Source organism: Petromyzon marinus, chromosome 1, assembly GCF_048934315.1.
Source record: "Petromyzon marinus isolate PM22_M1 ecotype Great Lakes invasive population chromosome 1, UKy_Petmar_22M1.pri1.0, whole genome shotgun sequence".
NCBI lineage: Eukaryota > Metazoa > Chordata > Hyperoartia > Petromyzontiformes > Petromyzontidae > Petromyzon > Petromyzon marinus.
In genome coordinates, this window is record NC_133667.1 from 30,940,382 (window position 1) to 30,952,621 (window position 12,240).

Here is a 12,240-nt window from a genome sequence, read left to right on the forward strand (position 1 = left end):
ATAGAAGCAATACGTAATAATAATAAAAATGTGCAGTGCAATATGCTGTTTGGATGCACATTAGTGCACTTATTTTAACGCTTCTATCCCATAAAGTGAAGCAGAGTCATACAAGTCATCTGTCTATTTACTGTATTTCGTTAAGAGTTTTTTTTTACTTCAGTGACACATCAAATGTGGACGTGATGTATACAATATGAATATATGTACATCATACCCGTCACCCCGTATCAGTGCCTATCTCATAACAGACCAATTCAAACCCTTATTGGTCACCCCGTGCCCCTTATAAATCTCAAAGTTCATCCTACAAAGTCCCATCACAAGGTGAAGAAACACAAACAAATGGATACAAAAAAATAATATTTTTTGTTCCCCATATTAAAACGGCTGTACACCGTATGGACCTGAAAATGCAATTTCCCTGTAAAAGAATACGGGTAGACCGTGCGGGTGGACATCTGTGAATAACTCCCATCACAATTCACGGCCTGTGACCACAAATCACTCTCGACGCGCCTTATCAGAAGCTCAGCAGGCGTTGAGCCTGCCCAATGCTGGGATGGGTGCAATATAAACCGGTTAATCCGGGTTCCTGAGTCGGGGGCGGCTACGCTGTGGGCTGCACGATGTACGTATGCGTCCTCCGCATCGCTTTATTTGCCGGCTTTTTATCAAATCGTGGGGAAGTATAACCAAACAGTACCCACACGCACAACTTTATATCAGGCGCCTGTTAGCCCCCCACCACCATCTCATCCCCAGCAGTGAGTGGGCTGATAAAAAAAACAAAAATGTAGGGCAAGGCCTGTAGAGTCACATCAATGATAACAATTAACAATGCAGCGAAAGGGGGGGGGGGCATCGATCCATTTGCCTTGCACCGACCCCACAGCCTCCTTTCTTTGTTGTTTAGAGCCGCTTACTGTGGTTAGAAATTGGGGCGGGGGCGGGGGGGATTATGTTTCGTTGGCGGAACGAGCCCGGTCGGGTAAGCGCAATGGTGCCCAACAAAAGCAGAGGCCTGAGGGGCGGCGAAGAGGCTCGGGCCGACTCAAACACGCGGCGGAGGGATCTGTCGGCAGGCAGCGGCAGTTGCGGTGGGGGGGATGAGACCGGATCTCATTTTCCTTTCAGCGTCCGTTTTTTTTGTGTGTGGGGTGGGGGGGTGCCTCTTGTTAGAAGAAAAACATTGTTTTACTTCGCAATTTAATTGCTTATTCCCCTCCTCCCCCCCCACCACCGCACCTTCCTGTTGTTGTACATAACGACTGGAACTTCTCAATAGGTGGGCTCGCGCGGGTGGGAAGAACGGCGGCGAGCGGGCTGTGATGTCGTCCATGCTGCCGTTCACGCCGCCCGTCGTGAAGCGCCTGCTGGGCTGGAAGCGCGGCGAGCCGGGCGGCCTGGAGGACAAGTGGAGCGAGAAGGCGGTGAAGAGCCTCGTGAAGAAGCTCAAGAAGAGCGGGCAGCTCGACGAGCTGGAGCGCGCGATCGCCGCGCAGAATAGCTCCACCAAGTGCATCACCATCCCCAGGTAACTGGAGCTCTGTGCACGGTGACGGCCCTTAACCGCTTGCGGCCTCCTGCCCGAACGCGCAGCCTCGGCCTTGCCTGGAAGCTGTGCTCACGGAGGTGCCCGGCGAGGCGGCCGGGAGAGCTAGGCGAGACCGGGGATGTTGCTGGGTTTCGGGGGTGGCGGAGGCAACCGCGTTGTTGTTAATGTTGTTGTTGGTCGCTAGAAATGGAAATGAACAGCGTTTGTTGTTTCTGTTTGGGAGTTTTGTTCATTGTGAGCGAGTCGACCAGGAGTCGTGTTCGTGGTTTGCGAGGGGGGAAGAGGTTTTTTTGAGATGGAAGCTGAAGTTTTGTGCGATGACGCCGCCGTTGATGTGCGTGGAACTCGCCGTGCCGTTGTCTCGTACCGTTTTGTACCTCTTAACGGAACAGACTGACGTGACTTCACGGTGGGTGGCTTTCGAGGGAGAAGAACATACATTAAGACACTGTTCTAGAGACAACACGATGTCCTGCACTGTATGGTGTGTACTGTGTTGTGTTTGTGCGCGTCATGCGTGTGTCCGCCTTGTTTTGCATGTCCGTGTGCATTGTTTGCGCGCCCCGTTTTGTCCTGTGTGTGCCTTGTTTATTTACTAGTCCTGTAAGTCGTGTGTGATTTGTGAGAGGGAGTGGGTATGTGGTCCTTATACTGCATGTGGCCTGTGTGTGTGTTTCTGTTCGGGAGTGTGTCCTGTGTAAGGTTTGTGTGCTTTAAACTTGATTTGAAGCTTTCGTGGCTGCAGGAATTACTCTTTGGTTCTTTCGGGAGGGATAAAACGGACACGGAGACACACAGGCAGACACACAAGCAGAGAGAGACAACACAGAGACACAACATAGACGCACAGTGTCTATGCGTGTGTCTGTCTCCTTGTCTGTGTTTTTTCCCTCTCAATTTTAGTTCTACCTGATGACGATTGCTTGTGTTGTAATCGTATTATATTATTTCATGTATTTTCCTTCTACGTGACTTTACCGAAAGAACCAAAGAGTAGTTTGTGTGCTTTGTCGTTCTATGTTGGAGTATGCCCTGTGGTGTGTCTTATGTGTGTCATGTGTTCCCTGTATGTATCCCTCGCCCCAGTGTTGTCAGATCTGAGGGGGCAAACTTCTGGGTACATGTAAAACAACCGCCAGATTTGTAAACTAAAACTAGCACGTTTTGCAAAACCTCTAGAATTAAAACAAATCTGCAGTGCAATATTTGGCAATCACAGACCTAGTTAACCATCTCGGTAACAAGAAAAGTAATATTTACACCCCCTGAAACTAACTTAATCTCGGTACGAATTTTTCTTTAAACAAATGCAATTAACTTCTCGGGATGAGAAACAGAACAGTCTGGATCTTAGAGCTCCAGAGGTAAAACTGCTGATCTGGGGAGGTAACCGCGCCTTGAGGCGCATGTATTTAAACACCCGTAGCTGCCAGTGTCGTCCCCAAGCACCCCCTGTTCGTGCTGTTGCACCGACTTGAAGTATGAGTGGCCGGTGAGTGTTGTTTTACACCACACTACCATTCACAACATGCAGTTCAATATGGGGAAGCCTTGTTGGTATTATAACGTGATGGCAGCTAGGCCGTATTGTTCACCGTGAAGTGCCTTTGTTGGCATTGCACCAGTTTTAAGTGTATGCATTGCCCCAGTTTGTTTAAGTGTTTGCATTGTCCAATGTGTAATGTTTGTGCTCATTGTTAATGGTTTCACGGTACATATTTGCGAATACCGTTTTAGATGACGGCAACGTTTATTTTATTTAACACATCTAGTATGGTTAAGGAATTTAACCCTGCACGCAGAAACGCCAACCAAATCAGTATGTGGAACTTTTGTTTTGTTCCTGTGAAATTTTATCAGAACATGGCATTGACTCGTAAATCCATTTTGGAAAACCTGCTTTGAGGGGGGAACTGCAAAGAGCAGCTATTGCAAAACATGCAATGGTTCATGTGTAGGGGTTTGACAAGGGGCCACAGCTTGAAATCAGCACTGCCCCTCTGCCTCAATACAGGTGGAATGCAACAAGTTGGGGTCTCGTACCTTTTTTTGTACACTGTACTGTATTTTTCTTTTGGAGCATACCTGATAACGCATACAAGTTACCAACAGAGACCTCGTTTGTAGATGTGGATCAGGTATGCTGTGTGGTCTCATTGATGTTTTAAAATAATCTGATATCTGATGTACGTATACTCACTATCTTCTAAGCCTTTAGTTGTTTACTTTGAAAATACATACTGTGGCAATTAACACCTCCTAGATAAACTGACGATGGGTATACGTGATATTTAATTAAACTACAAGATTCTTGTACTGTAAGTTTTAACGGTTTTGTGCACTACACATTGCTACTGCTTTGGCTTCTGTGGTTGAAAGTGTTTTAAAACATTGTTTAACAAGTTGCCAAGTGTTTAATTCATTGCCTAATCAGCCATAGAATCTGTGCCATGGGTGAGTAAATGTGGCTTGGGCAAATTCTTTTGACTTGAAATAATGGAACCACTGACAAATTAGAAAAAAAGTATCTCATTGTCAAAATGTTTTAAAATGTTGCTGCATATAAATGTATTTTCTTGTTTTGAACGCCATACTCAGCAGTTTAAGAAACCCTGTAGGAGTAAGTTTGATGGTTGCGAGACAAATTGCTAGTATCTTTGGGCATAACACTAGTACACAAAGGACCACTCTTTTGAACTGCATTGTGCGGTCCTTGTATGTATATGGAGAAGCCCCCTCCAATATAAATGAAGTTCATATGCAGTCATAACTTTTCCTCAACACATTACAGGGACAAGAGTGTTTCAGCTGGCGTACCTTGGAGTCGGAGGCAAGTGCCCTGCATCTTTGCTACTATAACCCAAGTTTGCTGTAAACAAAGCAACCACCAATTCCAATTGCACTCTGGTGCAACATTGATGGTTGGTTTATGGAGGAAGGTGTCGCTTGAAAGTTATGTTTTTTGATCCAGAGCATAGACAGCCTACTCATAAGTCATGTAATAGTGATGTTTTAAAAGGGCTGGATTATTTATGCCTCATTCCTGCCCAGTTTCAGGATGTTTGCAGTAGAAGTTTGGTGTCGGGTGCACTGATTTTATTCATTTGCCTTCTATGCAGTGAGGACAGGACCAATCGGACGTTTACTTAAAAATACACTTTTTTAAAGCATTCTATTTACATATAAACATTGTTTGTGGTTCATTTGGCCATTAAACTGCCACATTCGTATAAAAAAAAACATAACACATTAATCAACAACACTGCCTAAAAAGCAAAACTAATAGGTGAAGTTTTGGGCAATAGCCATTTATCAGAGCACATAAAATGATAGGTAACCTTATAACCTGAATGGTGAGATTATAGTCTGATTATTAAAAGTGAACCATGGTGCCTTTTTACTTGTTGATGCAGTCAGTGTTTTTGAGGTTTTATGGAGCAGTGCACAAAGAGATGGAGAAAAAAATATAGCAGTCTTGGATGCAGGTCCAAATCACTCGGCCATCCCCAGCTCCTGTTAACATGTTGTTGATTTATTAGAATTTCATTTGCTTTTCTTTATTTCGGTACCATTCACTATTTCAAGGCAAAGTGGAACTCGTATTTTGCAACAGTGTAGCGGTCTCCAAACTTAACAATATTAAGCATGCTCTAAATTTATATCTTCATTAGAAACTCAAGGCTTAGGAGGATGATGACCTCTTTGAAACTGCTCTCCAATGCATAGGTTGGTTACAATGAGCAACATAATAGCATCTGTAAAACTTGAGGTTCCCCGCACTCGTGAAAGCTAATGAGCAGGGCGGTTGTTTGTTTTTTTTCCTTGCGGTTGCTCCTCCTTCACAACAGAGTTCCCCCCTTCCCTGCGCAGTCGAATGAACATTGCCTTGTGGTGCGGCCCACTGTGCGGTGCCGTGTGGCGGCAGGTCCCTGGACGGGCGGCTGCAGGTGTCTCACCGCAAGGGCCTTCCGCACGTCATCTACTGCCGGCTGTGGCGCTGGCCAGACTTGCACAGTCATCACGAACTCCACGCAATTGACGCCTGCGAGTTCGCCTTCCACCTTAAGAAGGACGAGGTCTGCGTTAACCCCTACCACTACCAGCGCGTCGAGACTCCCGGTGAGTGCTCATTTTGTTCAGAGCAGTGTGGCATTTGGCATCACCGGTAAACATTAAAAGCAAATTCCAAATTGGCATGGCCAGGATTGCCAGTTATTTTTCGAGCAATTTTATAAAAATTGTGCAGTGTTATGTGTCAGTCGTTTTCATTGTGGCGGCTTTGCCACTTTTGCCACGTTTGTGACAAGTTCCGATGTAGCTGAGAGCTTGAAATAATGGTCTTGTGACTGGGTAGTCATGAGTGGATTCTAAGTAGCCTTTTTTGTTTTGTTATTGTTGTTTGGTGGAAGCAGTGCTGCCTCCCGTGTTAGTGCCGAGACACACAGACATTCCCGCCGAGTTACCCAAGCTGGACGACTACACGACGTCAATTCCAGAGAACACCAACTTCCCCGTCGGACTGGAGCCCCAGGGGAACTACATACCTGGTGAGTAACTGTCCGGACAGGCCCCGCCCAACCGCAACATCCATCCCACCCACATTGCAATCTCCCCTCAGGGTGTCCTGACCACACACGCTTGTCACCAAAATTGTGATGGTAATGTGGTGCTAATTTTTTGATATTTCCCCATATTTTTCCCCATCGTCTACTTAAACAGAAACCCCTCCTCCTGGTTACATCAGCGAGGATGGGGAAACAAGTGATCAACAGATGAACCATAGCATGGACACAAGTAAGTAAAAATAACTGTACTTGGCTGAAATATATTTGACAAGCATTTATCAATGTCTTTTTACTCATTCATGTTGCTGCCACAGTTTGTATTGTATCTTGAATTAAAGCTTTCGTGACTTTAGGAATTCATATTCTTTGTGTCTTTTGCATTGTACTGAAGTTGTTTGTTTTACTTTGCTTTCCATCAGGTTCACCCGCAGAACTTTCACCAAATCCGGTGTCCCCTGCCACTTCAGTTCAAGGTAATGTCAGCAACTGATTAACAATATCAGAGTGCAAGTCGTTTCAAAGCACTTGAGAACTTTTTTTTCTATAATGAGTCTTGGTCTTTAAAAGGCTTTCAAATTTCCCTGGTGCACTGCTTTTGTTCTTTTCTGTGAATTGTGTGCATGCTCATTTGTGCTTGAGGTCCTAGTAGCCCAAGTCCTCGCTGAGTGGAGCCACATGTCTCGATATTTTCCAGGCTCGGTGTCATCCGCTGACCTACAGCCCGTAACGTACTGCGAGCCAGCGTTCTGGTGCTCCATCTCCTACTACGAGCTGAACCAGCGCGTGGGCGAGACCTTTCATGCGTCGCAGCCCTCGCTCACGGTGGACGGCTTCACTGACCCCTCAAACTCTGAACGCTTCTGCCTCGGACTTCTCTCCAACATTAACCGCAATCAGACGGTTGAGATGACCCGCAGGCACATTGGTTAGCATTTCTCCCATAACACGAGCTGAAATGTTATTTTTTGGGGGTGGGGGGAGCGCGGGAGGGTTTCTGTTTAGGTGTAGCCGACTTCCTGTTATTGCCTTTTTTAATTTTACAGCTTGTGACCTGTTTAAAACTTTATGAACTGCACATTTTTGTGTTGTGAGTTCTAAAATTAAAAGTGGCAAGCCCTGTTGCACTTCCAGCCTGCAGTGTGTGAAGGATTGTGCTGTGTTTCCTACAGGGCGAGGCGTGAGGCTGTACTACATTGGCGGGGAGGTATTTGCGGAGTGCCTCAGCGAAAGCGCCATCTTCGTGCAAAGTCCCAATTGCAATCAGCGCTATGGGTGGCATCCTGCCACTGTATGTAAAATTCCGCCAGGTGAGACTCGTGTGTTATAATCATATGTCCTTGATTAGAGATGTTTTATGTTTTTTGTCTTAGAATTTGAACAACAGGTTCTGCTGCTGAATGAAATGGCTGTGTTCCTTTGTGATCTCTGCCCCGCAGGCTGCAATCTGAAGATCTTCAACAACCAAGAGTTTGCGGCATTGCTTGCACAGTCTGTAAACCAGGGCTTTGAGGCGGTATACCAGCTGACGCGCATGTGCACCATCCGCATGAGCTTCGTCAAGGGCTGGGGTGCCGAATATCGGTACGTTGACGCCGCAACGGGCAGCGTATTTGTATGGCTCTTGTGCGCGGGGGTGATGCACGCTTGTAGTCCAGTGAATTGCGGAGGTGGGGTTGGTGAATTGTGAAGTGTTGCATTGCATAGGAGTGAGACCCAAAATGCTGGCTAACTATGTGCCTTTATAGTGTGCTATTGGAGTAGGTTTGGCTGATTATTCTATATATATTCTTAGCTCTTTCGGTAAAGTCACGTTGACTTCAACGTGATTTTACCGAAAGAGCTAAGAATATGAATTACTGCAGTCACGAAAGCTTTAAATCAAAATGTATTCTATATATTATATAAAAATCTTGAATGGGAGTTTTTCTTCAGTTTCTGGATTCATCCCACATGGGGAAAGAAATATGACAAGGAATTGGCCTTGCATACCCAGCATGACCCTCATCAGTTGTAAACCGAGTGAGGTTTTAGTGAGTGTACATTTTAATCTTAATCTACCTCCTAATTAAAAAATTGTCGGTTCGAATACCACTTCCGAATTATTGAAAATATTCATAGGCGTTGGTGTAGTCTTGATTAAACTTTACACTGCTTGAATGATGATTTTAGGTAAATAAACCAACTACATTATTAATCTAATAGTAGCCCATTGAGACCAGAAGTATCTTAAAAGGTACACCTGGGGTAGTCTTAGCAGTAAGCTGTATCATTGAGGACTTTGGAGCAAGCAGATTCGTCCTAGCACAGGGGGTCACCAACCTTTCAAAGAAGAAGAGCCATGTTTTTGTCTTTGGCTAAAATAGAGCCACATCACACGAAGAGCAATTTGTATATATGCACAAACATAGCAGGTATACAACAGATGACAAACCAATTCTGACTTAAACAAAATAGATGATAGAATAAACTGCATATATTTAGTTTCTTTCTCCCTTAGTTATTTGTTAACAACAGTTTGTACATTTTGTTGTCACCAAGACATTCTCTAGTGACCCATTCCCTGACTATTTAGTCAATTATCTTTAATCTAAAAATAATTTTACGTAACTTTTTATATATATACGGCTGCCCACAAGGGGGCAGCCAAAGAGCCGCAAGGTGGAATCCAAATAGCCGCATGCGGCTCTAGAGCTGGAAGTTGCCGACCCTGTTCTACCACAACAGTATCATTATTCCAGCATAACTGAGCGTGGAGTAACTATTTCTGCTTCTCTGCCCCCCCCCCCCCCCACCTTTGGTGGCAGGAGGCAGACTGTGACCAGCACCCCTTGCTGGATTGAGCTTCACCTCAATGGACCCCTACAGTGGCTGGACAAGGTGCTCACCCAAATGGGATCACCATCAGTCCGCTGCTCCAGCATGTCTTAGGAGATTTGCACCCCTCCTCTCTCCTCCCTCCCACTCCCTACTTCACCCAAGCTCTCCTGTCTACACCCCCTGCCCTCTGCCGCAGGCCATTACCACCCTCAATGGGTTGTGGCCTCGGGAGTTTTCATTGGTTGCACGACGGTTACTTTTAAACTGTTTCCTTGTTTTGTTTTATAGTTACACCGCTGCGTGGCAGCATCTCTGCAGGCCCATTGCAGTGTATTTATTGGGAAAAGCAAAAAAGGGTGTACATTTAACATAATACCTTTTATTAGCATACTGACAGTGACCACTGCCCAACTTTTAAGTCGGACACATGGTTTTTAAAGACGTGTGTAAATTTACAATGAGAGCATGAAATTGGGTATTGACACAATCTTCTCTCGAAAATAGTGTATCTAATAGAAAAATACTTGCTTGCAGTAGCATATTTCCCCATGAAGAAGGTGTAGTGAGTGATGTGTTGCGTCTTGAGGTGTTCAGTGTTTTCATTAGCAGTACCCTACCTAGCACAGGGCTCCCTAATCAATGGTGCAATAATGTAGTGGGGTATTGGTGTAATGTTATATAGTCTCCCCCTGCAATCCAGTGCCCATCGGGGTGGTGAGCACCTTTACCGCAAAAAGGTTGGAGAGCCCTGCCATGGACACAACACGCCATATGTTTTTTTAGAGTGGTATCAAAGATTAAGACCCCATTGTTGTATATAGTCACTCTAGTCTAATTGAACTCTTGATGGATTTTTTGAAATTCTATCATAAATGTTAATGAAGGGAAATCATCGTTGCATCATTGTGGATTTATCTCAATGAAGGAACAAACTACACTGCTAATGTTAACAAAGAATCTCAAATAAATTGATGACATAGTATACGCATTGAAAGGCACTTGTTATGCTCCAAATTTGTACTTGGCACCTTGGCTATGATGGTTGTTTCTTGTTATTTTTAAGAAACAATGTGTGTTTATATATGTGTGTGTTTTTTAAGTTAAAATCACACGGGTAGGTTTTGAGTTTTTTTGTTTATAGTTGAGCTTATTAGCTTCTTTAGATATCATTTGTCTTCGCAGTCCATGGTACATAGATTAACTTTTTTTGCCAACAATTAAATTTCAGCTTGTTCTGCCAGTATTTTTCCTCTCCTTCTGCTGCTCTGGATAGCTTATAGCCTAGCAACTTCACACATTACAAGTGAATCTGTTTTATAATTGCAAGGAAATGTCATAAAAATGTGACCATTTCCCATAATGATTGAGAAAATAACTTTAAAAGAAATCATGCTTTTCACAGCTACTCCTGATGGTAACTGCTAAAATACTGAAGTAGGCGCAACATTTTGTGAGACAGGATTGTGAATCGTCATCCACTCTCTGCCATCTCCCGCCTGCAGAGCAGGGCTTTGAACAACTTTGCATTCAGTCATGGGTGACCAGCATACAACTCGAGCCTTTGGCATTTGAACAGGTGTTGTCATGGAGCTAACTCGAGGTTGTTACATTTATGTTTAGATACAGCGCACATGCACAAATGGCTGTTTTAATTTACATGCCACTAGATCGTGGAATAGTGGAGTGGCCATCTTTTTAAGAGTTTTGATTTTTAACGTGGGCAACGATTCATTCAGTTTGTTTCATCTACTTCAGCTAAGTAGTAACTTTTAATGTCTTCCAGCCAGGGCAATTAAAATAACAGCACCAGAATCAGCAGTCTTTTATTTATTTAATTCTTTGCAATTTTAAGTATTCATGTTTAAGTAACCATTTAACTGTCAGGCAAGACCAATATCAAGCTGAAACGCATTGACCAAATTCACATGGTTTGCAACGGCAACCAAGGCTAGATGTTGTGGACACAGCCTCTGATCACGGGCGGGAGATTGACAGCCACATTCAGCCACCCCCTGGTTCAACTTCTGTTGACCAGTGTTCCAAATGTCCTGACGAAAACGGCGTTACCTCTTAAGTGCTATAGTCAACGGGTTTGAGACAAAACCTGCACAAGCATCCTTGCAGCACCTGTGCACAGGTAGAACTCATGCCCAATGGCATCCGACATTTCTATTGCTTGTGATGAATGGTGCGCTGCTGTACTTATTCTCGCAAAGTTCAATGGGAGTTTTTATTTTGTGAGTGCGCACTCGCGTAAAAAAATGCATCTACTAGTTCAGGTTAAAAAAAAATCTGTGTGCTGTATTGCGTCGTCTTTTATTCTGCACAGTTACAACTTTTTCATTGTATTATCTGCAGTATCTGCTTAAGATTAGATCATGCCATGTATCTGGAGAGATTTTAATTTTTTGTTTTGATTTAAAAATAAGTGTAGCATTGACTGTAGGGTGTAGGTACATTGCGGTCAGTTGTTAGCAATGTTGAATATATTTTTGCTTCCACCATTTCCCCCTGTACCAAATAAACTATTTGTTAATGAAGCTGAAAACGTATGTTTTATGCTCCTTTGTTAATTCATGTAGTCTAGCAGCATAACATTGGCGACCTCTTTGTCTTAACATTGGTAATTAAGATAATATATTTGAATTCTTGAGCCATATTCTAAAAAAATAATATACACGTATTTTTGCATGAATCGGCTAAACACAATTGTTTTTTGTTCTTGTGCTCCACTGCCAATGCAGCATATCAAACTTTGTTTATCTATTTTGGTTCTTTCGGTAAAGTCACGTAGAATGAGAATAAAATAATAAAATAACACATTCTCACGACGTTTTGGCCACAACGCAAGCGGGCGTCTTCAGGTGAAAGGTACAGACCTGTCGGGACGACAGAGCTTCAATGAACGATGTTAAGATTCGTAGCGACTTTTAAGCTTTGATTTAAAGCTTTCGTGACTGCAGTAATTCATATTCTTAGTTTTTTCGGTAAAGTCACGTTGAAGGGAAACAAAAAAATAATAAAATATATATAAAACAATAAAAAATTCTCACGACGTTTCGACCATAACTCAAACGGTCGTCTTCAAGTGTGTTGGTTTGCATAAATTTATTTTTAAACGGCGCATTTATTTATTTATAAAAACGTTAGCGCCACGCGCAACGATTTGGCAGTTTATTTAGGACTAGTCCATCTATATTCTGAAAAGAGGAGGGGGGAGACAAAATTTTTTATAATGTATGCTGTCTGAAAGCCACTAAGCGTGAACAATCAATTAAGACCTGAAATGGTTTATCAAAT

The 12,240-nt window shown here is 43.6% G+C and overlaps 1 protein-coding gene across 3 annotated transcripts; it reads left to right on the forward strand.

Moving 5' to 3' along the window:
* The first annotated feature begins 559 nt into the window (after positions 1-559).
* Positions 560-11,488, forward strand: SMAD3 (SMAD family member 3). 3 transcript variants are annotated; one of them, XM_032949028.1, is made up of 11 exons: positions 560-631; positions 1,289-1,537; positions 4,350-4,388; positions 5,484-5,677; positions 5,971-6,105; positions 6,278-6,352; positions 6,543-6,596; positions 6,818-7,048; positions 7,293-7,430; positions 7,560-7,704; positions 8,928-11,488. In XM_032949028.1, coding segments are annotated over exons 1-11 (1,386 nt in total). In that variant the 5' UTR covers positions 560-629; the 3' UTR covers positions 9,052-11,488. The 3 variants fall into 3 exon arrangements, with proteins under 3 accessions (XP_032804919.1, XP_075923077.1, XP_075923074.1); XM_076066962.1 differs by lacking the exon at positions 4,350-4,388; XM_076066959.1 differs by lacking the exon at positions 4,350-4,388 and having other exon boundaries at positions 1,289-1,536; positions 5,462-5,677.
* The last annotated feature ends 752 nt before the right edge of the window (positions 11,489-12,240 follow it).

Coding starts and splice junctions, on each gene's coding strand:
- SMAD3 (XM_032949028.1), top strand. Junction 1,538..4,349: donor AAGTGCATCACCATCCCCAG/GTAACTGGAGCT, acceptor AACACATTACAG/GGACAAGAGTGTTTCAGCTG. Junction 6,597..6,817: donor CCCTGCCACTTCAGTTCAAG/GTAATGTCAGCA, acceptor GATATTTTCCAG/GCTCGGTGTCATCCGCTGAC.